Source organism: Argentina silus (assembly GCF_951799395.1).
Source record: "Argentina silus genome assembly, chromosome: 16".
Classification (NCBI taxonomy): Eukaryota; Metazoa; Chordata; class Actinopteri; order Argentiniformes; family Argentinidae; genus Argentina; species Argentina silus.
In genome coordinates, this window is record NC_139670.1 from 13,007,582 (window position 1) to 13,035,081 (window position 27,500).

Genomic DNA, 27,500 nt, shown 5'->3' on the forward strand with positions numbered 1-27,500 from the left:
GTGGTGGGGTGAGTGAATGTGTGTGTGTGTATGTGTATGAGTGTGTGTGTATGTGTATGCATGTACTGTTGGTGTTGGTGTGTTGGTGTGTGTGTGTGCGCGAGGCACAAGTTAGGAATTTAAAGAGCTCTTACACTCTGCCTTTATGGCCCCACAGTTAATGGGAACAAAGGGGCGGCGCGCGGCGCGGCGCAGCCTGATGAGGTCACGGCACATGTGCCTGGCCAGCTTGGTGAGGCGGGTGGCCTGCAGCAGGAAGGCCTGCTTGGTCTTCGTGGAGGACTTGGGGCTGCCGCTGTTACGCACCGGTACCATGTGACTGGACTGGCGAGGACCGTGGCCCCGCGAACGAGGCTCCTACAGAGAGAGAGAGAGAGAGAGGGAGGGAGGGAGAGAGAGAGACTGGTTTTAACAACAACATAAAGTCCCAATAGTTGCTTCGTTGGCGTTTTAAGTCATGTTTGAATACACTAAAAATGCAAAATGTCTCAAATGCTTTATTTGGAGTGCTTTAGTCACTGATGGGATGTTTTTTATATTAGCAAGAGTGGCGCCAATGAAATTACTGGAGGCTTCAAATAGTCACAAATTCCTTCCTGCACGAAAATTCCAGCAGCAAAAACAGTTCCGGCCCCAAAACTCTCACGCAAAACAATAAAACTACCAACACATTTAGAAAATCTCTCTCTCGAATTGGTTGAGCCACAACAAATTGGGAGTTTAACGGTTGCCTGGCAACTTGCGCCAGTAGGTTACTATTTTGAGTCTCTGTGAGCGAATAGCCAATAGAAAATGGACCCCCCCCCTTCATGGGTGCCACTCTTCTAATAGACCGCTCTGGTCTGATGTGGTCAGTTATGTGAGTGCAGAGGTTCAATGACACAGAAGGGGAAGCTTACAGTAGGTGCAGGGCTGGGAGGGGTCTTCTCCTCGGGCGCCTCCGCTCTGCTTGGCATCTTCAGGCCACCGTACTTCTTCCAGTACATCCAGCACGACACGCACAAGCGACACTGCATGTTAGGAGGACCCCACGAGTACCACTGAGCAGACTGCATCGCTGTGAACACACACACAGACACACACACACACACACACACACAACTGCATGTTAGAGGCTGAATACACAACATTCCACCTCATCTCTCAAGATCAATAATACCTACACATACCTCATCAACACAGAATCAATCAACACGATCAGTATCTACATCTCAATGACTCATCTTCAACTCTGAGCCTGTCCATCAGTCTGTCCCTACTGCCTTCTAGGGAGAGCAGGTAGGATGAAAGGAACTGATGGGGATATAGATGATTGATTAGTGGTGATCCGTGCAGATGGATTACACTCATTCCCTACCATAACTCCCTGTCTGTCACTATATTAACCCCTCGCACACGTGCACACACACACGCACGCACACACGCACACACACGCACGCTCATACTCACAATAGCAGCTCTCGCACGCTCTCCCGCCTCCTGCCGCATGGTAGCCCCCAGGCCCCGCCCCGTTCACTGTAGCCATCTTCCCATTGGTCACCGAGATCTGATTAGGGTTGGGCTTATTACTGCCAATCAAAACAGAAGGGGGGGGGGGGGGGGGGGGGGGGGGGGAAACAGACACAGACATCTTTACAACCCGCATCCTCTACCGGAACTGAAGATAAAACACACACACACACACACACACACACACACACACACACACACACACACTTACTATGTGGGGATGTAAACCTGCTTGAGTTTGCTCTCTGCTTCTGCTGCCTTCAGTCTCTTCTGCTCAGAGAGACAGACACAAAGAGAGCAGGTATTATTATTATTAATAATAATAATAATAGACACGTATTAGAGGCCATACTGATCCCTCTGTGGGTATGGGGCACGGTGCACAGACTCACCTGCTGCACGTATCTGTCTGTGGTCTTCCACATGTAGTAATACTCTATGATACTGGTCAAAGACTTCCATGGGAGCTGGAGGGGGGGGGGGGGGAGAGAGAGAGAGAGAGAGGATATTAATAACTGGTGTTCTTGCCGTCCCAGGCATCACATCCCTCATGAATATTCTGGGTTACTCCAATCCCAGAGTGTCAGACGCAACACACACACACACACACACACACACACACACACACACACAAACTGTTCATCAGTGACTCATACATTTTTTGGCTATTAATCAGCACCTGTCCATTCATAACCCCGCCCTGCCCCACCCACCCACACACACCCACACACACACTTACGAAGTCTTGTCGGATGTCGTTGAAGTCTTTGCCGTATTTCTCCAGTGCCTCTTCGAACATGCCCGCCTCTGAGGCGCTCCACTCCTCCATCTCATCCCTGCACAGCACCGGCCCGCCCGCCGGCACCAGCACACTCAGCGCACTGGTCAGGTCGTAGCCGTGGCGATGCAGTGTGTCCATCGCATGGAACTGCACACACACACACACACACACACACACACACACACACACAGGGTTTACAATCTATCTACAGGACAAGATGTCAACTCAGGACAACAGTAGTGTGTGTGTGTGTGTGTGTGTGTGTGTGTCTCACCAGTGTGATGTCTCGTGAGGCTGCCGCTGCACTCATATGTAAGCTGGGCTGCCTGACTGAGCTGCTACAGTCCAACGCTCGAGCAAAGGTCCCCACCGCCCTGCAAAACACACACAATTACAAATCATTACTAACATCATCAGCATGCTTTATGACATAACCCTAACGCGTTGAATAGGGGTTACAGGTGATGAGTCAGGGTTCAAAGGGGAGGGTGTATACATTGGTGTATGATTGGTTAGGGGGTCAGGGGTCAGTTGGAGGGTGAGAGGTCGTACCGTGCCACCACTAGGAACTGGTCTATCTGTTTGCTGGTGAGGGGACACTCTGGATACCATAGCTTCTCCTCTAGCTTGGACTGGTCTCTGTCATCTGCCTCACCTACAAGACACAGCACGGGTTGGTTACTGTGTGTGTGTGTGTGTGTGTGTGTGAGAGAGATGTGTGTGTGTGTGTGTCTCCTGACCTTCCTGTAGCATGTCTGGTACGTCGGCCTGAAAGCGCGGCCCCACTCTGATCTCCCCTTTGTCAGCCAGCAGGGTCTTTTGGGTCGGGTCATACACCAGGGAGTAGAAAAATGTATCCTTGAAGAGAGAACACACACACACACACACAGTATATATATATATACAGCCGGTATATCTTTGAGGAGAGGAACAACAAACATGGGTCGGTCCTCAGGGGAGACAGTGTGGAAAGATGTCCAACTTCAAAGACGTCAACCCCCGGCTCTAAAACACGCTCCACTGTCATTGCGTGAAGGTCCTACGCACGTTCTCCCACTCACCTCTTTGTCCAGGTACGAGAGAACAGCTTCAGTCTCGTTCAACAACGCCACACTGCATTTCCCCCTGAGAGAGAGAGAAAGACAGAGAGAGAGAGAAAGAAAAGAAAAAAAGAGAGAGAGAGAGAAGGGGGGTAGACAAAGAAAGAGAGGTGAGCAGTGTGGTCTGTGTTAATTGTGTGGTTTTCATGGCTGGGTAAGTGTGTATTCATGGGCACTGCCTGTATTACAGCAGAGGTGTGTGTGTGTGTGTGTGTGTGTGTGTGTGTGTGTGTGTGTACCTGATGTGTGTAGCTGGAAGACTCTCATACTGCCGAGAGAGGAACAGCTCTCTGTGGCGGAGCTGGTGTTTCTGTTTGTCTGTTAGGTCCGCCTCCGACGGACTCTCTTTCTCTTCCTCCAGGTCCTCTGCACACACACACACACACACACACACACACAGAGGTTACATTTCCAGTAACACACATCACACACAACAATGTACTGGACCTGTGTCCCCTGCTACATAGATAAGAGGTCCCCATTGACCCTCCTCCTCCTCCCCCCCAACCCCCTGTTGTTCATCCAAGAGACACACAAACACACACACACACACTGATGTACACACAGAGACACTGACTTGCATGCTTGTCTGCGAGCTGGATGAGGCTGTGAGAGATGTCTCTCCTCCTGTAGAAACACACAACCTTTGCCTCCACATTCCCACTGGCCGTCTGAGAGAGAGAGAGAAAGAGAGAAAATGTAAAAAGAACAATACCTTACAAATCAAATCCTCTAACTTCCAATGACACCTCACTTTGGCACACACACACACACACACACACACACACGCACGCACGCACACGCACGCACGCAACTGATTGATTGATTGATTGATTGATTAATAATTAGACTTATTGACTTGATTGATTAAATGGGACTGATGAGGTGGCATGAAGGAGGGGAAAGAGGAGGGGAGGGAGGGAGGGAGGGAGGGAAGGCTTGGTCTGATAGCAGCACCTTCCACTTCACCATTGGCAGAAGTGAAGGAACCAGACGTGTATAGACAGTATGGTGATGATTCACATATCCACTCCATTTCTTGCACCCACCCGATTTCTTTTGATCTGACAACAACGGGGAGGGGCTAGAGGTTGTTTTCGGTCTAAGGCTAGGGAGGAGTGGCTCAATTGGAGGCTGTACTACTGACAGTTATAAAAAAGTGGCTAAGCAACTACATAAAACCCCTCCCCCCCCTTACACACACACACACACACACACACAGGTGTCCGACGGTTGCCATAGGAACGACAGTTAAGGCCAGGTAACATCTGTTATGCGCAAACTCTCTCTCTCTCTCTCTCTCTCTTAAACACACTCGCCCCTAGGAGAGGAGGGGGGTACTGTCACTAAATAGACATAGGAAAATAGAGAGGCATTTAAGCTATTCACCCGCAGGCACAGGTCTACACTTTTTCTGGAGTGGAACGTACGACTCTATTCAACCACACACACACACACACACACACACACACACACACACACACACACGTGTTGCACGATGTACCGGTTCTACCAAAGTATCACGATACCCTGCTTTGAAAACAGTTCTATATTAAAAACATTTAGAACCGGTTTGTTTTTACCAGAAATGCCTGACGCAATATTTACTTAGAGCTGTGCGGAATATTATCTTATAAGTGTAATTTGTCTATATGCTCACGGGGGGAGGGGGGGGCTGTGCGTTCTGGCATGTGCTCTGCATGCATAGTGAGCGTGTGTGAATGGGAAAGACAACTCTAAACAATAGAAAGAGAAGGATGGAAGCCACAAGTGCGGATGCTGGCCGTTTGTTGCTTGTTGATAAAAAAGGACGCCAGAAGTTAAAATCTGGCGTTACTTTGCTTATAGAGCCAACGATGACGGCGAGCCGACCGAAATCACAAAGCCTGTTTGTAAAAGATGTTACAAGGCCATGCAGTCAAAGGGAGGCAACAAGTTACATTTAGCCAAGCATCTTTCTGATAGGCATGGCGACCTCTTCAAGGAGTTCAAATCAGGTCAGCTGGTAATAAATAACAATTTCCATGTTCTGGAAAGGATAGGATCTTCTTTTACTTTTTTTTGGTTGCCATGGTATCGTTTAAGAATTCGAAATTGTGATACTTAAGCTGGTATCGAAGTCAAAATGTTGGTATCGTGACAACACACACACACACACACACAGGTGCAGTACCTTGTTGAGTTCTTCTATTCGGCGGATCAGGTAAGGGTTACTGGAGGAGTTCTCAAAGAAAACATAGTCTGCAATAGCACAGAGAACATAATCATGTTACCATATCATATCATCAGAATTTCATCCACAGCTCTCTCAATATCTTTCTTCATTGACCATGTTAAAGACCATCTTTTTTCATGACACATACAGCAACATAGAGGCAACAGCAGTGACAGAGCCTGAGCTGGTGAGTATGCAGTTACTGAGTGAGCGCACTTGTACCACCTGAGCTCGGAAGCTCCAGCCCTCTTGGTAGAGGCCATCGGTAAAGAACAGGTCATGGTGGTAAGGGATACTGGTGACAGTGAGGATAACCTACTCAAGGCAGAGTTGTTACCTCAATAAACACCTGTAAAACCACCTGCATAAACAGCTCCGCACCACCACACCTTTCTGATTCGGCTGTGTCGTACACCAGGCCTGCTGTACGCCCCCCCCCCCCCCCCCCCCTTCCATTGAGACGTCTCCTACAACGCGGCCTCAACTGACCCCAAGGACAACAGTCTCGACAGTATCTGCCATTGCTACCCACTGACAAGAACATCCTCCGTGTCACAGCGTTACCCTACCTACAATTCACGGAAATACCATGACACGGCGTTGAGAAGGGACACACAACCTCACCTTACGTTCATTTCGAGAGGACAACAGAGGCAGACGTCACGTGACTAACATTCCGATACATTGTAGCCAGAGTAAAAGGCGTCGTTGCATCGCTGCCAGCTAAAAAAAAATAATAATACGACCACGATAACTTTCAACAAAGACCACAGTTCAAGTGTGTTACATGCATAAACGTGATCGCCGCCACAGGCTTCACTGTCCAGGGCAGATGATGTGGGGCAAATGTCTCCAAACTGGAGCCAGGCTACTATTCAATCATTCACCCGTCTCGAGTCATCGACGCGAAATGAGACAACAATGTCGGATGCCATGGCAGAGCTAAATGGCTAACACTGAAGATAAAATGCAATTACCTGGTGTGCATAAGTGAAATGATCAAATACAGATAGATCTGCCATCCCCCCCTATCTCTATCAAACAATCGAGCTAGCAAGCTGTTCTGCATCATTGCCAATATAGCATATCGCTAGCCTAGCTAGCTAAATGGACCCGTAATAAATGGATGCGTGCCAAAAAGGAGGCAAATACAATGGCATCTCAACTAAACAATATAGACAAAGACAATCAGCAACGTACAGATATGACCGTGCTTTGCACATCAGTGCGTGTGCGGCTATACAGGGTACGGCACTATAACGACAATAAGGTGCATTTCGCTCGGGTAGAAATTGGTATCTTGTTAAATGTTTATGGTGTAGCATGTTAGCTAGCAGCTAGTATGGCCACGGCAGTCGAGAGGCCTGACCCATATTTGAATCCCAAATATTTAGAAATCCACGACTTTTTTTCTTAAATGTCGGCACAGTTTGACCATTGAAATATCAAGAATTACATAACAACAAAAGATATGGGCTAGCTAGACTACCAACACACATTCGCGGCGTGCAGCGAAAATTAGCTGGATTCGACTTCATAAAAATCCACTCTGACATACCTCCGACCCGGTACATGTTGGCCGCCATTTCTGCCCTCCCGGAGTGTTAAAACGCAAACCATAAACTAAGAAAAAGAAAATAAGTTAATGCACTGATAAGATATTAAAGTCCTGCGGTTGGTTTTAAACGTGTTAAAGTAAGATGATGTGGTCGCGGGGGGGTTGGATGTGGAGTTGAGCGGGAGATTTTGGTAAGGTAGGCTACCCCCTCCCTACTGCCTTCACAGTACAATACAGTATCACATACGCCAAAAGGACTCGGATCAACCCGAAACCACAGGCTTCAGTGACGGAGGGAGGGGGGAGGGAACGGCGACGTGACACACACAGGACACGCACACATGCGCGCATGCACGCACGCACACACATCCACGCACACACATCCACATCCACACACACACACACACACACACACACACACACACACACACACACACACTGTAATTTCTACCTTCCAGGCAACATACTGGGGAGCGATCGAGCAATAGGCCTAGACAGGCGACAGTATCAATGGTTCCTAACTTGGCCCTAAGTATATTATAGCCTATAATTTCGAATAATGCTGTGCAAGTTATATTCTATAACCAATTTAATTTCCTTGAATTGGAAAAGAGCACCTGCGGCTTTCTGAGAGATTGTATAGTTAATCACTGCAATATTGCCATTATGCCGACACTGCCTACATTATTGAACATCAGACTGTGGTGCAGCCAGCAGGTGCCCAACTCAAGCCAAAGGTCGTGTGTGTGTGTGCGTGTGTGTGTGTGTGTGTGTGTGTGTGTGTGTGTGTGTGTGTGTGTGTGTGTGTGTGTGTGTGAGAGAGAGAGAGCTATAGACTATTCTTTTAACTTAATTCTAACAGTATTTTCCTGTCCAGACAGCGCTCACTCTTGAGCTGTTACTTATGCTGGTGCTTAATGCACGCGATCGGATGTCCGACACCGGAGGTCTCTCTGAGGTAGAGGATGAGACCCAGTACGAAGCAGAGCAAGAGCGAGTGGTGTGGCGCACAAAGTGGCTCAAGAGGATGCGGAAAACGTTCGAGGAGCCCGACTCGTCCATCGCAGCGCAGGTCTTGGTGTGTGTGTGTGTGTGTGTGTGTGTGTGTGTGTGTGTGTGTGTGAGTGGGGGGGGGGGCATAATTTGTGACATCATTGCTGGGACTGGCCCCTAATGAAGGGGTGGAGAGAATGTGGATGAGGACTGCACGCGGAGAGTGCAGAGGCAGTTTCCATCTGTCCCTCCTAACATCATGACCCACCTCGAGACTCTCCCAAACTCGTATACCCCGGGATAGGCTAGAGCGCAATAGATTGGCTCGCCTCTGTCCCAACCATGCCATACCCAGCGCGGCGTCCGAAGTCTTGTCTGGTACAAATCTATCCAAAGTGGTTTTGTGTTGATTGGACCACATCAAATGACACCACCTCTGAGGAGCGCGCTTAAGAATTCACTGTGGAGATGAAGTTCGGTAAGAGTATTTGCGTGTTGAATGTAGGGGGAACCCGGTACGCGTTCCCCCGCGAGGTGATCCGGGACTTCCCGCTGCGTCGCGTGAGCCGCTTGCATGCCTGCGTATCTGAGAAAGAGGTCCTCGAGCTCTGCGACGACTACGATCGGGACCGCAACGAGTTCTTCTTTGACCGGCACGCACAGGCGTTCGTTTTCATCATGCTCTATGTGCGCTCCGGTAAACTCCGCTTTGTCCCGGGAGTGTGCGAGCTCTCATTCTACACCGAGATGCTCTATTGGGGTCTCGAGAGCGCGCACCTGGAGTTTTGCTGCCAGCGGCGCCTGGACGATCGGATGTCCGACACTGGAGGTCTCTCTGAGGAAGACCTACGAGCCCCGGAGGATGAGACCCAGTGCGAAGCAGAGCAAGAGCGAGCGGCGGGGCGCACAAAGTGGCTCGAGAGGATGCGGAAAACGTTCGAGGAGCCCGACTCGTCCATCGCAGCGCAGATCTTGGCGTCAGTGTCCGTGATCTTCGTGATTGTGTCCATGGTGATGCTGTGCGCCAGCACCCTACCGGACTGGGACACAGCCAAACGCAACACGGTCGAGGAGCACAGGTAGGAGGCTACACACAGCTCGTGGTTCGCCAGCTCATGGTTCACACAAGCTCCGGATAACTTAAAGCTATGGCTTCTCCACAGGTCCCCCATCTTCATATGTCCCCTCATCTTGTCAAAGTGTTTTCTTAGCCTATACATTTCATTTCTGACAACAGAATTCTATGGCTAGCCTATTTCTACTGAGAAGAATGGGTCAGATAGGCGCGCGTAATTATCCCGCAGCTCAACACAGCGTGACAAAAATAATTATTTGTGTTCGCGTCGGACCCTTTATGTTAAATGGTATAAACGCATGTAAACCTTGACACTACAGAACAAACAACGTTTGGCATCAATTGACCATGGAATAGGGCTTCCCGGTGCTGCGCATTGAGTTGATGGCGCGCGATCTGCTGATGAGCAATAGGCTATTGCCTTAAACAAAGCATGAATAACACACACACACACACACACACACACACACTTATAAGCAATATCCAGTAAATAAGGGTGTGTTTTTGATTGGGTAAACTCTCCTCTTTCTCTCCCTCCCTTTTTGCCCCCCCCCCCCCCATTCTTGTCCTATTTATCACCCTCAAACACTCCTCGAATGTACTACTCCCCCTCCTTTCCTGTCCTCCTCTGGCCTATCTTTTCCATCTGTCACTATCCATCTCTCACCCGCCTCTATCTCACCTCATTCTGTTTCTACTTCTCTTTGTTTCTTCCTCTCCCTCTTTCGTCACCCCCCCCATTCTCTCTATCTCCTTCTCCCACCCTTTTTCTTGTTTCTCCTTCTCTATCTTTCTCCCTCTCTACTTCCTTACCCCCCCCCCCCCCCCACCTCACTCGCCCTCCTCCCTCCTCCCACCTATAGGATCATTGAGGCGGTGTGTATCGGCTGGTTCACTGCTGAGTGCGTGATGCGTTTTCTCGTGGCCAGGGACAAGTGCGACTTCCTCCGCCAGCCGCTCAACCTCATCGACGTGGTGGCCATCACTCCCTACTACGTCACCATGGCGTTGGCCGGGGCGGGGCTGCCAGGGGCGGGGCTGGGGGCGGCAGGAATGACGCTGAGGGTTCTGAGGATGATGCGCGTCTTCTGGCTGATGAAGCTAGCCCGTCACTTCCTGGGTCTCCAGACTCTGGGCCTAACACTGAGACGATGCTACAGAGAGATGGTCATGCTGCTGGTGTTTGTCTTTGTCGCCATGGCGATATACAGCGCTCTGGCCCAGCTGCTGGAGCATGGCCTGGACCTAGGGAGCCGTAATCCGGACTACGCCAGCATTCCGGCTGCCGCGTGGTGGGTGATCATCTCCATGACGACGGTGGGGTACGGGGACGTGTACCCGATCACAATGGGGGGGCGCATGCTGGGGGGCGTGTGCGTGGTGAGCGGCATTGTTCTCCTGGCGCTGCCCATCACCTTCATCTACCACAGCTTTGTGCAGTGCTACCATGAACTCAAGATACGCTCTGCTCGGTGCGCAGCCTGTCAGCCCAGATACTGCAGTGAACACTGAACACGTGGAAGCACACACACACACACACACACACACACACACACACACACACACACACACACACACACGTATAGCCTCTTCTCTGCAGCTCTCACGCTGACCACCAATCCGAGCCCCTGCTACACACACCCTGACCAATAGGGCAGTAGATGTTGATGACGCCTCACAGGTCTCTTTTACCAAGCATGACCAGGGCCTGATGTTACACATTGGAATGTCTCCACAAAATGGGCCACCACCTGGAAGCAGAGCAGATGACAACACACACACACACGCGCGCGCTCAGACACGCATACACGCACACACACACACACACACACACACACACAAACAGAGCATGAAAGAGGGATAGAAGAAACATAGGGGAGGAGAGAAGGAGAAGAGAGCAAGAGGCAGTGATAATGGAATTAAAAGAGTGTGAGCTATTCTCCCGCAGATCAGACAGGAGTGGGGAGTGAGAGACAAATAGAGACGGAGAGACAAAGAGAGAGAGAGATGGAGAAACAAAGAGAGCGAGACAACCTGACAGACAAAAGAGAGAGTCAGCATGAGCTCAGCACAAAGAATCAACAGTGTGTGTGTGTGTGTGTGTGTGTGTGTGTGTGTGTGTGTGTGTGTGTGTAGCCAATTGTGAAGGAACGCAGAACATTAACAATTATTTCTCCATCTCGAAGGCAACGGTTTCGTCATTACTGCCTGGCTGTCAATCATTGAAACTGAAATGGAGCCCTATTGCAGACCTACTAATCCAAAGGCCTTCTATAAACACTCACACTTCAGGCTGACAAACATCAGCTGTTGATTTAGACATGGTCGCCTATGCCACCTGTGCTGTCTGTGTCGTCAAGACGGCGATATGATTCTGAGAAGAGAGACATGTGAACCAAACAGACTAGCCAACACCTCTCCCACACAACACTCTTTGGTTCTCTCAATTCACCTCCTCTCCTCTTCCTCCTGCTGCTATCCCTCCCCCTCCACACACACACACACACACACACACACACACACACACACACACACGCAGCCCCCTCCTATCTCCAATTGCTAAGAGGACTTTTTCTGAAAGTTCCCAAGGCCTAGACAGCCTAGACTAGTTGACAGGACTTAGGAAGATAACATGTGTAGCCTGCAGTCTGTTTGTGTGCCGGCTATTGTATCATATCGTACCTATGTCTTTCAATCTGTTGTGGTGTGTGTAGTGTTCATTTGATAAAAAAAACATCTATTTTATATGCCAAATGCCTATAATGATTCATTTCTCGTGTAACGTTGTGGTAACGATCATGAGTAGCCTAATAAAGACAATGAATATCTTTACATGTGTATTGTGATGGTGATCATTCTTACTGAGAAATAGAATTCATTCATTTTTGTCATTCAATGCACTAGCCTGTAACGTATCAATGCAGCACTGATTTTAAGTAGCCGAATAATCCTTGGTTCCAACAACAACCCAACTCTGCATCATTCACAACAAAGATTCATCATTAAAGTTCACAAACGTCAGCCTTCCATGCCATTGCTTCTTCTCCATTCGAAGCATGACATGTTTGGTTTGTAGGGTACAGCCACAGCTGAAGCAAAGAGACTATTTGTATTGTTTTATTATTCTATTTTGTAAATTTGTCATTGCTATTTTGATCATATTTTGCTATTTTGTACATTTTTTGTTCATATTTGCTTTTGTATTGGTTTTTTTAATATTGTTTTTATGTCCCATGCACCAACCTCACCAAGTCAATTTCCTGTATGTGCAAATATACTTGGCCAAATAAAAGAATTCTGATTGTGATTGTGATTGTGATTCTGATTCTATTCAAATAGACCATTCTGTAGTCATTTGTAAACGGGCAGCAGATAGACACCCCTCAACGTCACTTTCCGTCGACGCTCACCAGTGAAGACCCTTTTACCGGTGTTTCTGCTGCGGGGAGCTGCGCCGTTCCATCTCGCCCGTCCTTCAGCAGGGAACATGTACTACAAGTTAAGCGGCTTCACCCAGAAACTGACGGGGTCTTCGCCGGCCACAGCCTACAGCCCGCAGGTGAGGACAGTACTGGGTTGTACCAGGTGGGGAGGGAGCTATTGGGCCGAGTTGGTTTTAGTGACCTTCACAAGCATGCCGTAGGCTACTTACTGCGGATATCAGAGCCTAGCCTCTGTAGATTGAAAGACGACAAACTTCTTCCAGACATATATGTATTAGCTGTAGAGAAGGAGTGGCTGATATCTGCTAGTCAATAGCCTCTTATTCAGCTACCATGAAGTAAGTAAGTAAGTGTGTGTGTGTGTGTGTGTGTGTGTGTGTGTGTGTGTGTGTGTGTGTGTGTGTGTGTGTGTGTGTGAATGAGAACAAGTCCAACTGGAGTTATTTGGGTGACGCGTCCATCTATGTTTTTAAGTTATTTGGTGTTGAGCTGTTCAGCTTCCCTGAACGAAGTGTGTGTGTGTGATTGTTCTGAATGTGTTGTGTGTAGGTGTATTTATAATGAATTCTCTGTGTGTTGTGATTTTAGGGCCTGAGGCCTGGTGTGCCCACAGAGGCCCCTGCCATGGTGTTTGCCACCCCCACCAAGCTAGTATCTGAGTCAGGCGCAGTGGTTGAGTACTTGGGGGCCAACAAGGTGCCAGACTTCCAGAGACTATTCCAGGTACTGTGAGACCCAAATAAACCACTGCAAAGGCTTACCAGTCAAATCTAGGTTGTGTTTAGTCTAGGTTTGCACTAATGTCTTTTTCTCTCCTTTTTTCTGTTTCTTTCCTCCTTGCTCCCTTCTGTCTCTCCCCCCCCCTCTCTCTCAGACGTCGGATGGTATCCCCGTCCATTTGAAGCGTGGTGTTCCTGACAGGCTGCTGTACCGCACCACCATGGCCCTTACTGTAGGGGGCGCTCTGTATTGTCTCATGGCCTTGTACATTGCTGCCCAGCCCAACAAAAAGTAATCCTGCCCTGCCTTGTCCCCGCCTTGCCCAGCCAACCACCAACGCCACTTCCCAGCCCAACTAGACAACCAACAAGTGAACCTACTAGACCCATCAGCCACTCCCCCCCAGGCCAGTGCTGCTCTGTGTAGTGTTCATGACACCCATCACACCATCCACGGCCTAAAGACTGAGACTGTACAGAGGAATGATGATGATGATGATGATGATGATGATGATGAATGTTGTTGATTGCAGTCAGTCACACATGATGTAATTGTTCTGTTTTATTTATAAAAAATAAAAAAGTAGCCAAGCTACTTGTGTGACCTCTGTCCTTTTTTGTCATGTTTCCTAAAGAATCCCGGAATATGGATTTTATATCTACTGTGTTTCATTTGACCATTTATCAACTGGTCAAATCAGTCGAGAACCTTGTCTATTTTAACCTGGCCAGGAGACCTCACTGATACAGCAGTACAGTTAATACCAGACAAAGAATTGAGAATACCCGTCCCTCCCTCTATGCACTTGTGGAGACCTGAGACCATATGGCAGGTGTAAACAATATGGTGAAAATCCATAATTTCTGTTTGTATGGTGTATTTATTGGCCTACATGTTGGCAAGAAATAACAATGTTATTTTACACAATGCAATTTCAAAACCCACCTACACACCACCCTCCCCAAACAATTCAATGCTTTCGTTGATTCAGTTTGTCTCTGACACATCACACACAGAAGAATAGGAGCAGCCTAAATGAATGCATAAATGAAGTTGTGCTAGTCTGTTGTTGTTTCTGCAATCCCTTCTCCTCTTCTGATTCCCATCGGAGAAACATTGTCCGTTAACCAGGCATCGTCACTGAACCAAGAGGGGGATTCACCATGGTAGGCTGTTTCCAGCGTAGTCTAGGTATCCTCCATGATGCTTTTCTGATAGATCAGTAATAACAGACATCACTGACGATACGCTCTCCTCAACAGTCAAATCCGCATGTGGGCCGCCCATGTCAGTGCGCACCCAACCAGGATGAAGGGCCATGCAGAGAATGCCTTCTGATTCCAGGTCTGCAGCCAGACACCTCGTCACCATGTTCAAAGCAGCCTTGGAGGTCCTGTAGGCATAGCTCTTGAAGGATGCCCCTGCTCCACTGTTGTACTCGATGGAGCCCAGTATGGAGGATACATTGATGATGGCTGCTCGGTGGATTCCCATCCCAGCGCCTCCTGCAGCTGCTGTCTGTAGCAACGGCAAAAATGCCTTGGTGACAAATAGAGGAGATACTGCGTTGCTCTCAAAGGTCTTCATCATGGCCTCAGGAGTCACCGTGTTCAGATCAGTGGATATGTTGATGGCCGCATTGTTGATTAGGCAGTTCAGCCCATTGGATCCAACTATGGATGTCACTTCTTGCAAAGCTGTGTCTATACTGGGCTGGCTGACAACATCTAGTGGTACAATGTGAACACCTGGGTAGGTTTTGGAAAGTTCTTGAAGACCCTGAAAAAGACCAGAACAAACTATGTATCAGGTTGAACCATGTGTCAGGTTGATACTTTTTCTTAAAATCATGTAATAAATACCTTAGATGCGGCTGGGTTGCGAGCTGTCGCTATTATTGCTTTCGGTCGTTCGGTAAGTCTCGCTAAATGTTCCACCATTTGCAGACCGAGGCCCCTGCTCGCCCCAGTTACTAGGACGGATTGACATTTATTCATACTCATCGTTCTGTTGTTGCTATTCTGGAGTAGATGATGGTGTTGTCTAGTTCGTTTATATCCAAGCAAAAGTTCGGGAACAGCGCATGCAACGGGCTGTGTGTCAATGGAGGCTAGTAAGTTTCATAACAGTGCACATGATGTAGTCATCGAGTCAATCGTGCTAAAGTGCCAAAGGTGAAAGAAGTGGTGCGCTTGGTGTAGTTCACCACAAGCGCTGATGTACGGCATCAAATATCTTTAGATCATAGATGGACGGTCATCACATCAAGGATGGTCATTGGTCACACTGGCTATTATATATTTTAAAAAAAAGAAAGAAAAAAGTGATCTGTTTTGAATAAACACCCGAACAAACCGCATTGCCCTAGTAGAAAAATCTCCCGCACACCTTGCGCGTTAAGTGAGTTAAACGCTGCCTCCCACTGTATATTTCATTCAGTGACATTCCAGACTGGTATTAGGAATCTGTCCAAATGATTCAACCGTTCAAGCACCAAATAAGTGTTCGTTTAATTCACAAAAGCATGCATTCATTGACTAGGCCTACTACATATATAGAAATAAGACTATTAAGGATGGCATCTGTGAATAATCTTGTAAGAAACGTGTGTCACTTTATTGGAGACCAAAAGATCTCTTTGGGATTATTATTAGTCTATGTACGCTGACATTTCACATCACAAATGCGCACTGGGAAATCTTCGCAGGGGTAAACTTCATGTTAATAACTTATTTCTCTGAGTCGCACCATGACCGACCTTAGATATATTAGATATATAGATGTTTTATTCATGGGAGTTCTCCCCGGGAAAAATAAAGTCATTTATTCATGGTCGTGGCCACTTCACCTCGTGCCTACGACCATGTCACAGCCATGATAAAAATGAAACGACGCGGATCTTATCTGCTTCGTCTCGCACATTGAATCGAGTCTTCACGGCTGTGCACAGGGTTTTCACCTTTTAGTTTTTCTTATTGAATGTGTTGCCATACATTCCTACACTACCACTATAACTTTGTATAGCTTTCAGTGAATTAATATAATATATTTTAGAATATTTTGCTAGTAAGGTGAAAATCCCTCTAGCCTATCAAATTAAGTTGAATTTACTCACTACATAGGTATTGAATTGTTTAAATCAGGTCTAACCTGTTCAAAGCAGTAGGGCGGGGGCCGGTTTGAGATAGTAGAGTAGACACAGCAAGACAGACTACTGGGGCATCACAGCTCTTCCACTGATCTCTCTCTCTCTCCATCCCTCTCAAATCATTGGCAAATGTAGATATAAGCCTTTTACAGCTTTGGATGGGCTACTACCTTCTGTGTCAGAGCTATGCCAAAGTGTGTGTCTGTCTGTGTGTGTGAAACAGAGAACTCCATCTGGTGCATAGCTGCTGCTCACTTGGCTCTTGGATTCCCTCTCTGTCTCTTATGGTGTGTGTGAGTGTGTGTGTGTGTGTGTGGTCCGGGGTGTGATGTCAGATGCTCCTCCATGCCTCTTTGTATGCAGCATGTGTCTGTTACATAGAGACATACTGGATTACCACACTCAGTTCCTTAGACACAGAGAGAGAGAGACAGAGAGAGAGGAAGAGGGAGAGAGAGAGAGAGACAGAGAGAGAGAGACAGAGAGAGAGGCAGAGAGAGAGAGACAGAGAGAGAGAGACAGAGAGAGAGAGAGATAGAGAGAGAGAGACAGAGAGAGACAGAGAGAGAGAGAGAGAGAGAGAGAGAGAGACCACCATCTGTGTGTGTGTGGGTGTACTGGCTGATTGCGCAGTCGGGGATCAGGGTTGGGTGGTGAGGTTACCAGCGGAACACTTAGAGAATCCCCAGGGTTCTGTCTGCTGATTACCTGATTGGCCTTGTTGTTCTCAAAGGATTCCAAACTCAAAAGCAATCTGCAAATAAAACACACACACACACACACACACACACACACACACACACACACACACACACACACACACACACACACACACACACACACACACACACCATGTTCTTGCTCTCGATGCCCATGTCTTTTGTTCTATGCAACTCACATACTGTACATCTGATTCACCCAGGAAACAACCATAATTAATCTGTCAATCTCTCTCTCTCCCTCCCTCCCTCTGTTTTTATGTGTATGATTGTGTCACGACAACCCACTTCAAGCTCCCTTGAATAATGTGTCCTTTTGTTCCTGATCTCAGCGACATGACCAGAGAGGAAGTAGCGTGAACCCCCACGTTCCCATATTCTGCCAGTCACACAGCTAGGAACACAGCACCCCTACACACCCAAACATCCAGGAAGAAAGAGGACAAACAAGAGGAAGAAAGAGGACAAACAAGAGGAAGAAAGAGGACAAACAAGAGGAAGAAAGAAGGAAGAACAGGAAGAATAACAAAGAGACAGGGGGGAAAAAAGGTACAGAAGAGGAGAGAAAAGGTGGGAGTTGGGGAGTAGGAGAGAAAGGCTAACAGAGTGGAGGAAGGGGGAAGGAGGGAGGGCAGTAGCAGAGCAGATGGAATCAAATGTGTCATGAAATTTTAATCCCGGTTTGATAGACACTGTTTACACATTGCCTCAGCCGCAGCAGAGTCTGAATGCAGCAGGGAGCTGCTCGTGTCACGGTTCATATCAGCTATCCAACCTAACACCGACGTATCCACACACCTATTTATCATATCATATGTTTATCTATAAAGCCCATGGTGTTCGGTCGGCTTGGCTCAAAAAGTTGTACGTTGCTATTGCATTTCACCGTGAATTAAAATTGAAGGTAATTTATTTCAGTGTAAGTCAACAGCTCCCTCTCTCTCTCTGCATATCTCATATCTACGCCTTTTCAGAATCTCTCTCTCTCACGCTCCCTTTTCAGAAGAACAAAAGACAGAGGCTGAGCAGCTCTCCAAACACATAACTCACAGCTGCTCTCCCCTCGCTCAGGAAGAGAGACGGAGAACGACAAATTACCTTTCAACACACAATAGCCTAGCCACGAAGCAAATAATGAATAAATAAAGTTGCTGTGCGACTCTTTGTTTCCACCTCTCTCACAGACACCATAGCAGGAGAACTAGGTTATACAGATTTATAAAGCAAGAGTACCCCCCCCCCCCCCCCCCCCACACACACACACACACACACACACAAACATACGTGAGCTCACACATGATCATGCATGTACACATACACACGGAGCAAATCACATTTGACTCATTTGTTTTAGCATTCACAAAATCCATGGTTGTCTTTTGGCTCTTCCCACTTGACAGGAAACATGTTTGTCTGGAGATGGAGAGATTGTCAATATCACACGTTTCTCTTGCTGTGTCTTTCTCATCTCACTCAGACATCCCAACCCCCTTCCCTTCACATAAGGAGGAATGACAGTGAGAGAGAGAGAGAGTGTGTGTGTGTGTGTGTGTGAGTGTGTGTGTGTGTGTGTGTGTGTGTGTGTGTGCGCGTAGGGGGGTGGGGTTCTAGAGGTAGTAGAGAGGGTAAAGATTGTCTGGGTCCTACCACTCACATGGAGAGAAAGGTAGAGGTTACAAGTGTTGATTGTTCTGTGTTCAATCTTTTTTCTCTCAAGAGTTCTAATCTTTCAATCTTTCTTCTACCCTGGCCAGAAGGAATGGTGAAGGGCCAGTGTAAGCCTTGCTCTCTCTCCCACACACATTTCCTTTGTGCTTTTTTGGAATACGCTTAAAATACACCAATACACACTGCCAAAGCAAAACGGGATTTGGATAGTAATAGAACAAGGCTGAAATACAAATGAAACTCTCTCCTTGACAGTGATACAACTGTGACGGTCCTGCTCTAGCGAGTGTGTGTGTGTGTGTGTGTGTGTGTGTGTGTGTGTGTGTCTGGTGGTAGCTAGGACTGGCGAGGAGGGGGGAGAGCAGGAAGACACAGGATTAATGTTTCTCAACTGAAACTTAATCAATACGGCAGCCCCGAGGTGGAATGAGAAGGAGGGAAAGAAAGACTTGAAATGAAGCAAGAGAGAGATGAATGGTTATTAAAGAGGAACAAGCTTCATTAAGTTTTGCCTCTGGCGTTAGAAGACTACTGTGTGTGTGTGTGTGTGTGTGTGTGGGTCTAGGTTTTCTGTAAGTGACTCACATTTCTAATATAACCCTCGTTTTCTCTCTCTCTACCACCCACCTCCTTTCACTCTCTCTCTCTGGTTGTCCTTTTTGGGTTGTTTCTCAGTGCTCATTGCTGATTCAGTTTGGAACTGTTCTAAATAAAATCTGCCCTTGTTGCCGAGTGAATTATTGATTTGCAGACAGGCCTCAAATATCACACATCACCTCTTCTCTACTCTCTCTCTCTCTCTCTTCTTCCTCATCCCATAATCTCTCTATTCCCTGTCTGGCTCATCTTTGTTGGCCCTCTCGTTATCCTTCGAAAAACATATCCCTTCTAACCCCCTTCCTCTCCCCTCTTGAATGGGCGGTGGTGAGCTGGAGATGGTGGTTGTTGTAAGACTGTGGAGAGGAGAAGCCAATGTCATTTTTGGATCCTCTGATCTCTCGCTCGCTCACACCAACACGCACGCACACAGCACCATCTACAGGGCTCATCAGGTTACAAGTTCACATCAATAACATCACACATAGACCAGCTGTTTATAGGACTAAGACTTTTATTGTCTCAAATGGTGTAAAGTTTGGCATCTTTACTCATGATAACTCTGTGAAAATGTATTTTCTTATACAAAAAAAAAAATCCTATCTTGCATTGGCAGAAGAGGGACTGACCCAAACCCAATAAATATTCAGTAAAGTCAACTTCATACAGGAGGATTACAACAGACACACTCTACAACAGCAGTCTTGAGGTGGCATCCACATACACACATCCACACACACACACACATCCACACACTTTGGCCCATCACTTGCTCTTGTAATTGAGGTGTTTGCGATACCAATGGATCCAGGCGGGGGCGGCGACCAGCCCAGTCAGGAAACCAATCACAGCGCCCAGACTGCAGGAAACAGGCCACACCTACGAGAAAAACAAGAGTGGTCACAAACGAAACCATTGATGTATATGTTGCTATGGTAACCACAAGTCTAGGATCACCTTACGCTCCCCCAAACCCTGGTGGTGAAACTTCATCCCACTCTGTCAGAAACACACATCCCACTTGCCTCCTTTCCCACACGGAGCGCAGTGACTGAGACAAAAATACCCTTGAGAAATCACAGCTCACAGTTAGCGAGAAATTGTCACACTCCTCTAATGGAACTGGGTTTGCTTGAGTGACTTTCACGTGTGTGTGTGTGTGTGTGTGTGTGTGTGTGTGTATAGTGTGCTGACCTGCCAGGGTCTGTCCCAGTCCAGTGGTATAGGGAAGGCTCCTAGCCAGGCTCCCATCACACTGAAGGCCACTGTGATCTGGAGAGACGTGTCCCACACCGACATAGCTCTGAGAAACACACACACACACACACACACACACACACACACACACACACACACACACACACACACACACACACACACACACACACACACACACACACACAATAACGGTTAAGGACCATCTCCATGCCACCTGGTAGGATGCAAACTACACAGCAGAACCTATACTGTACATAGGGCCCGATACCAAGCCTTGTTAGGGTGAGGGAGAGAGTGTCTAAGTGAGGGAGGGAAAAGTGGAATACAACTTCTAGAGAGAAAGAGAAAGAAGGGCTGATCAAGAGAGAGAGAGAGAGAGAGAGAGAGAGAGAGAGAGAGAGAGGGGCCTTACCCGTGACGGCTAAACACTCGTATCCATGCCTGGACGTTGGGACCAAGGACACACAAACACCTCAGTGTGGTCAGAGTTGTCAACAACACCGCCAGAGAGAATGTTTCCAATGCAGACCTAGCACACACACACACACAGACAGACAGATACACAGACACAGACAGAGTTAGAAAGAGTCAAAGACACTAAGGCACAGAAAGCCTCACACACACACACACACCAACCTTGTCCCCAGGCTAGTGCGCACACACATACGCCTGGAATAACAACAACCTAAACCTTAGTGGGAGCGAGTAAAGTATTTGTCATTATTTGATTTCAGCTAATCACACGACTACGAAGCGTGGCTCTGAACCAGAAACATGTGTGCGCAAACACCAGTTTCTCCTGGTCTTTCTGTTGGGTAAACTAAGGCCAAGTATGACGCGTTGGTTCACCAGGCCATCTGAGCATTTGGGTAGAAGTGTCTTGGAACGAGATCACACAACGACATCACACACACACACACACACACACACACACACACACACACACACACACACACACACACACACACACACACACACACACACACACACACACACCAGTAAAAGTACTCACTCCAGTAGAGGTGCTCCATAGAGGACCACCACAGTGTGGTAGAACAGGCAGGATAGGAGCAGGTAAAGACAGGAGCGCACCAACCTAGACACCTTCAGGTGGGAGAGAGGGAGGGATGGAAATAGAGAAAGAAAAAGATTCATGAGAGCAGGTGAGAGAAATACTGCCATCAGACCTTTGAGATTATACGATTTCGCATTCATTGTGCATTGCGCTATCTCCAGAAGTCTACGGCTCTCCCATGTACAGTGGACCTTATTGCATGGTGTCAATTTCAAGGTCAGCGGCTACTGACTAAAATGTTCACCGTTCACATTGTATTTATTCAGTGACGCTTGTACCTTGTAGGTCAGTGTGTGCTTCTTTGTGGGTTGGCTGATCCCGATCAGCCAGAAGACGGCGATGTTGACCACCGCCACCGATCCCACCACCGAGTAGAGCCACAGCAGGTGCGTACCATACACCGAGAAGCCCTGCACGAGCACCGCCGGTAGAACGGTGGCCATGAACACCGAGGACGCGATGATCGCATGCGAGGACGCCATGGCTCTAATTTCGTGGTCCCACATGATGTCGGCAAGAAGTCCACCTAGGCTACGAGGGCTGGGGACGGACAACGCAAACAACAGAAACTTTAGCCACAGCTACGGTCGAGAATAACCGGAGAGCTAGAGAACTCCAACCAAAACCTGAGAACAAGTTACTTATTTGGCAAGAGTGGCTGTAACTATATATATACTATTATACTATTCAGTATAACAGCGAGTGGCTCAATATGTGAGATAAAACAGCTATAACTTACCGCTTTGCAATGTGTCACAAAAACACGACGTTCATTCATTTGCTTTTCCGTCAACAGATAATCAGAGGTCAACTGCGCAGGTCAGAATAATCTACATTAAGTGACATTCCTGCTAACCAATGACAGCGTCCCTCACCTGGAAGACAAACCAATCAGATTAGTAACAACAGACGTTAACTTTCATGTGGTGAAATCGGATAAGTTCCCTGTGTCAAGAGGGGGGAAATAACATTGCAAATAGCTGTTGAAATGAACCAAGATGGTGGATGACGGAGAGCAGTTTCTGAACCCTTTAGCGGAAACACTATGGACAATACAGGAAGTTTACAATCGTCAAAGACAAGTGACACCACTGCTAGCTAATCATCATCTCTAGGCTACCATTTCATAGCTAAAAGGTTTGTTTACTGCAGACGAAGGAACTATGGTCTGCGAAAAGTGTAAGTAAAGAGTATATTCGGCAAAATGATTTTATTCAAAGTAAAAGCTATGAGATCTGGAAGCCTATAACGTTCGCTATCTATCTGCGCTGGCTAACGACCAAGTTAGTCTTAAGGAAGCTAGCTAAGCTAGTAAGTAAAAAGTACTAGCTCGTAGATTTTTCACAGCACAGCCGGCCATCGAGATGAAGAAGTGTGGGCTTAAACTTTTAGTCAATTCGTTTGTTGACTTCAGTGTAAACTTAAGTGACACTGACACATAACCAGCGAGTTATCAACCCCCCCTCTCTCTCTCTCATCTCTCCATCCATCTCTTCTCTTTTTTAGGTGAGAAGAAACTTGGTACGGTGATCACCCCTGACACCTGGAAGGATGGAGCGCGAAATACCACAGGTAGCTGAAGGACATGACATTGTATTCTGATGCATTGGGTTATTGTATTATTGATAGAAATCAAATGCTTCAATTACACCCACATCAACACATTTCTAGATGAATGTACTAGTAGCTTACTTAATTAACTCGGTATGGAATGGTTGGATAGTGAGGTTGTAAATTCTAGTGTGTAGTTTTATCGCAAATGATTGCAGTCTTCTGATATGTGCGTGTTTGTTTGTTTGTTTGTTTTTATCAGAGAGTGGTGGACGGAAGTTGAATGAAAATAAAGCCCTGACATCTAAAAAGGCCAGGTAAAATAGAATGCTAATCTGGGATAAGTTATATACATTTTGAGGAGGTTGTTGTGATCAATGTTTTATGTGGTTGATGTTGTATGGGGTCAGGTAATGGATATGGTTAAGTGGTTTATTGAGTGTGAGTGTGGTATTGAGTTGAGTGTGGTATTGCCCCCCCCCCCCCCCCCCCCCCCCCCACACACACACACACACAGGTTTAATCCATATGGGAAGGGGAAGACAGGCTTTGCCACCTGCAGGATCTGCAAGAGCTCGGTTCACCAGTTAGGATCACACTACTGCCAGGGCTGTGCCTACAAGAAAGGTAGGATAGCACCATGATCACATGGCATCTGGAACCGTTTAGTGCAAATTCTTGACTGACTCTCTCCCTCTTTCCAGGAATCTGTGCTATGTGTGGAAAGAAGGTTCTGGAGACCAAGAACTACAAACAGACCTCGGTCTAACGGCTCTCAGACAGGCCCAGAGGCTGTGGGGAGAAAGAGGGAGGGGTGGAAGGAGAGAGAAAGGGCACGCATTATGTTTGCAGGTTTTCTTAATTCCCCTGTCTTTCCTTGATAGAGGAGGTAGAATCAGCTAAAGGCGTTGTAACTCTTTCCTGCTCCCTGAGTGAGTGTGAGTGTGATTGAGAGTGTGTGTGTGTGAGTGAGTGAGTGAGTGAGTGTGTGTGCGAGTGAGTGAGTGAGTGTGTGTGCGTGTGCGTGTGTGGTGGAGATGGATTTCCTATTATAGAGTGGTCCTATAATCCTCAGCTTTACAGTAGCAATATGCAGGCAAGCACTGTTCCCCCACCCCACACCACCAGTTTTCACCCTGTCTCCTGTTTTCCGTAGATCACCTGTTTCAGTGGGAAATCTAGATTTAATACCTGTGCAGGGTTTTCTTTTATTGATTTTAATGTAAAAACATATTATCTGTCATATTTCTGAGTGCATTGAAATGTTCAATAAACAACGTCATGCTTATTTTACATTTGTTTTATTGAGTGCCTGTAGGCAAAACATTCAATGGGATACCAGTTTCTCTAGACTCTGTCTCTCTCTGTGGCCCGTATGCCCGCAGTGATTGGTTTAAAAACTCTCTTACGTCATCGTGTTGTGACGCAGCGCGCTGTCATTTCCTGTGTGACCCCCCTCTGACTCAGTCAGGATTAGAAGTTGTAGGCCATGGAGGCTGTCAGAGGCACTTAGCAGCAGGCCCACAATCTGACATTTAAAGGCCTTGTCCCCCCTCAGGCCCTTCACTGCCTACGTGTGTGTTTACGTGTGTATGTGTGTCCGTCCACTGCTTGGGGAGGCAGCCGGGTTGAGGGGTGGGGGGTGGGGGGGAGGGGTAATTGTGTCTGTTTCCATGCATCTGTGCACTGTCAAAGTGGGACAGGGATGGTTAATGCTGTCCACTAATCTAATGTTTTGAATTTATGCTACTGTATGTTGAGTCATTGTAATGGTTCCTGGTATTCTCAATGGGTGGGAGTGCAGTGATGACATCACAAAGAAACATCTCCCAAGTCCTATCTGCTGCCTGGCCATGCCCATCACCGCTTGGATCACCAATAGGAGCCTATAGGAGCATTCTGATGATGTCATGTGTTAACAATGACGGTTAAAGGCCCACGGCTTCCTGACCTTTCTTTAAAAAAAAGACTCAAAAGAACAGAAGCACCAAGTAGTGACGTTAGTCATTCACAGAGCTGTTTGGGAAAGTAACGCCAGATATAGCAATTCTGGATAAAATGCACAATTCTCAATAAAATGTGTCGATTGACTCAGTCGCAAAAAAGCCGTGAAGGGGGTTCTATTTGACTCTGGGTACTAACTTTACAAACAGGCTAGCCACGTCAAACTTCAGAGCTCTATAGCTGTGTAAAATGTCATACATCACGTCACATGGGACATCATTTTAGGAGGAGCTAAGAAAATAGAATGTATTGCCCAAAATACACATACTTTGACCTACATGTAAATAGCAATGTCTGTCACAATCTGTCACTACATCCACACCAAACACACACACACAAAGAAGGGCCCGATCACTCCATAGTTGAGGTTATGTTAGTTTTATTTTATTGAGCTCTGATAACACATTTCAGAACATAATGGTGATTGGTGAGAACACACAACAACAATACAGTACAACCAGTTTTCCCTGACCAGTGAGTTAAAAATGCCATATTTATGCATATACACCTTTACCAAAAGTAATTTGTTACAAAGACAGATGTTATCATTGTATAAAGTGCAATAAGAATAAAATGTATTGATTGATGAATTACTTAAGTCTGTTCTCACTTTTTCATTGGTCACTCAGTGATGTGCAGTCTGAGACAGAAGGATGAGGGTGTATGATCACTAGCTAGAACTGTTGACTGACACATTAGCAATTAAATAGCCACTGTGTACTCCCCAACAGACACAAATAACTAGACAATCAAAATACAGTATTTGCAATATAAAAACATTGCACTATATCTTGAGAATTTATATTATTATGATTATTATTATTATATATACAGTATGAATAATGTTAAAAGACTTCCTAGCAGAGGCTAGCCGAAGGCACCAGATTTTGGCTTGGGTCTCTTATCACTTGTCGCTCTCTCTTGCTTTCTTTCTCTCTCTCTCTCTCTCTCTCTCTCTCTCACACACACACACACACACACACACACACACACACACACACACACACACACAATCACTCACTCACTCATACATGCACCCACACACACACACCCACACACACACACACACACACACACACACACACACTAAAACACACATTTGAGAGGTGGCATTGCTAGACACAAAGCCTAGTGAGTTTAAGTTACAGGTCTCTTAGCACCATTAAATACAGAAAAAAACAGAATAGAAGAAAAAGTAAGACACAAAGACATGCGGTGTGTGACCTGTACTGCCTATCCCGCCCTGTAGAGGGGGCTGAGTGTGATTAAGGTGTTGAGCAGAAAGTTCCCCCTAGACACTGATCTACGGTCAGTTTCGTTTGTCCCCAACTAGTTAAGTTAAGACTTAAGTTAGGACTTGGAGAGGGTACGCTGATCCTAGATAGGTGCCTAAAGGTAACCTCTACCCAGAGAATGAGGTGCTGTATGGGGTAAGGGGTCAGGGGTCAGGGGTCAGGGGTGAGACTGAGGCCGTTGTTAAGCGCCCTTGGTGAGTGCGAGGAACTCCTCCCGGGTCTTGGGGTCTTCTCTGAACACGCCCAACATGGCGCTGGTCACCGTACGGCTGTTCATCTTCTGAACACCCCGCATCACCATACACATGTGCCTGCAACACACACACACACACACACACACACACGACACTCTTACACGTACTTGCAAAACACAACATATACATAGAATATGCACGACACATGATTTACTCTCATGATTAACATGTGATTTATAAGTAGCTTATAGTTCAGACACATTCTGTGCGTGTTTGTGGGTGTGTGTGTGTGTGTGTTTGTGTGTGTACTCACGCTGCTTCTATAACCACGGCCACGCCAGCTGGCTGCAGAGCCTCTGATATCGCCGTGGCGATCTGTTTAGTCAGACGCTCCTGGACTGAGGGGACAGATGGAGCAGTTAGAGAGTTAGAGCCCAATCAGGACATCTCTGTTTATTCAATCTTGAAATCAACGCTTGTATTTTCCAGAATAATAAAACACAAAGCAGGGACGACTGAGGAAATGAAATGTGACATCTGCGCTGAGATGTGGTGAATACATTTGTATATACGTCTCTGTCTGTCACTCTCACCTTGAAGCCTTCGGCTGTAGATCTCTACAATCCTGCAGGGACGA

The 27,500-nt window shown here is 47.0% G+C and overlaps 7 protein-coding genes across 7 annotated transcripts in view; 3 read left to right on the forward strand and 4 right to left on the reverse strand.

Annotated features, from left to right (window-relative positions):
• Positions 1 to 7,392, reverse strand: part of mta3 (metastasis associated 1 family, member 3) — a gene marked incomplete at its 3' end in the record, with an annotated part of 15,316 nt that extends 7,924 nt beyond the window's left edge. The window contains exons 1-14 of the mRNA XM_083688083.1: positions 7,164 to 7,392; positions 5,564 to 5,631; positions 3,968 to 4,061; positions 3,630 to 3,756; positions 3,352 to 3,415; positions 3,031 to 3,148; positions 2,843 to 2,945; positions 2,565 to 2,664; positions 2,249 to 2,437; positions 1,902 to 1,976; positions 1,721 to 1,779; positions 1,450 to 1,568; positions 900 to 1,057; positions 135 to 357 (exon numbers count right to left, since the gene is read on the reverse strand). Of these exons, the coding sequence (XP_083544209.1) occupies positions 135 to 357; positions 900 to 1,057; positions 1,450 to 1,568; positions 1,721 to 1,779; positions 1,902 to 1,976; positions 2,249 to 2,437; positions 2,565 to 2,664; positions 2,843 to 2,945; positions 3,031 to 3,148; positions 3,352 to 3,415; positions 3,630 to 3,756; positions 3,968 to 4,061; positions 5,564 to 5,631; positions 7,164 to 7,191 (1,525 nt within the window). The 5' untranslated portion in view covers positions 7,192 to 7,392. The remainder of the gene's footprint in view (positions 1 to 134; positions 358 to 899; positions 1,058 to 1,449; positions 1,569 to 1,720; positions 1,780 to 1,901; positions 1,977 to 2,248; positions 2,438 to 2,564; positions 2,665 to 2,842; positions 2,946 to 3,030; positions 3,149 to 3,351; positions 3,416 to 3,629; positions 3,757 to 3,967; positions 4,062 to 5,563; positions 5,632 to 7,163) is intronic.
• A 1,232-nt stretch (positions 7,393 to 8,624) lies between these two features.
• kcng3 (potassium voltage-gated channel, subfamily G, member 3) lies at positions 8,625 to 10,743 on the forward strand (the record flags this gene model as incomplete). Its single annotated transcript, XM_083688179.1, has 2 exons — positions 8,625 to 9,235; positions 10,095 to 10,743. 2 exons carry the CDS (start codon positions 8,625 to 8,627, stop codon positions 10,741 to 10,743), a joined length of 1,260 nt encoding a protein of 419 aa, XP_083544305.1.
• Positions 10,744 to 12,664: 1,921 nt separating this feature from the next.
• On the forward strand, positions 12,665 to 14,005 carry LOC310817048 (cytochrome c oxidase subunit 7A2-like, mitochondrial). Its single transcript, XM_083687458.1, has 3 exons — positions 12,665 to 12,790; positions 13,263 to 13,397; positions 13,549 to 14,005. The coding sequence occupies exons 1-3, from the start codon at positions 12,719 to 12,721 to the stop codon at positions 13,687 to 13,689; spliced, it is 348 nt and encodes a 115-aa protein (XP_083543584.1). The 5' UTR covers positions 12,665 to 12,718; the 3' UTR covers positions 13,690 to 14,005.
• Positions 14,006 to 14,276: 271 nt separating this feature from the next.
• Positions 14,277 to 15,506, reverse strand: LOC310817447 (C-signal). The gene is made up of 2 exons (XM_083688052.1): positions 15,257 to 15,506; positions 14,277 to 15,173 (listed from the first exon to the last, which is right to left on the reverse strand). The coding sequence occupies exons 1-2, from the start codon at positions 15,395 to 15,397 to the stop codon at positions 14,553 to 14,555; spliced, it is 762 nt and encodes a 253-aa protein (XP_083544178.1). The 5' UTR covers positions 15,398 to 15,506; the 3' UTR covers positions 14,277 to 14,552.
• A 4,514-nt stretch (positions 15,507 to 20,020) lies between these two features.
• Positions 20,021 to 22,610, reverse strand: pigf (phosphatidylinositol glycan anchor biosynthesis, class F). Its single transcript, XM_083687813.1, has 6 exons — positions 22,559 to 22,610; positions 22,098 to 22,359; positions 21,757 to 21,848; positions 21,157 to 21,273; positions 20,721 to 20,829; positions 20,021 to 20,405 (listed from the first exon to the last, which is right to left on the reverse strand). The coding sequence occupies exons 2-6, from the start codon at positions 22,323 to 22,325 to the stop codon at positions 20,292 to 20,294; spliced, it is 660 nt and encodes a 219-aa protein (XP_083543939.1). The 5' UTR covers positions 22,326 to 22,359; positions 22,559 to 22,610; the 3' UTR covers positions 20,021 to 20,291.
• A 284-nt stretch (positions 22,611 to 22,894) lies between these two features.
• On the forward strand, positions 22,895 to 24,658 carry cript (cysteine-rich PDZ-binding protein). The gene is made up of 5 exons (XM_083686988.1): positions 22,895 to 22,998; positions 23,326 to 23,391; positions 23,633 to 23,687; positions 23,888 to 23,997; positions 24,075 to 24,658. Exons 1-5 carry the CDS (start codon positions 22,983 to 22,985, stop codon positions 24,137 to 24,139), a joined length of 312 nt encoding a protein of 103 aa, XP_083543114.1. The 5' UTR covers positions 22,895 to 22,982; the 3' UTR covers positions 24,140 to 24,658.
• Positions 24,659 to 25,747: 1,089 nt separating this feature from the next.
• The window catches only part of gch2 (GTP cyclohydrolase 2), a 4,888-nt gene continuing 3,135 nt past the window's right edge, over positions 25,748 to 27,500 (reverse strand). The window contains exons 4-6 of the mRNA XM_083688241.1: positions 27,457 to 27,488; positions 27,177 to 27,261; positions 25,748 to 26,980 (exon numbers count right to left, since the gene is read on the reverse strand). Coding sequence (XP_083544367.1) covers positions 26,851 to 26,980; positions 27,177 to 27,261; positions 27,457 to 27,488 — 247 coding nt within the window. The 3' untranslated portion in view covers positions 25,748 to 26,850. The remainder of the gene's footprint in view (positions 26,981 to 27,176; positions 27,262 to 27,456; positions 27,489 to 27,500) is intronic.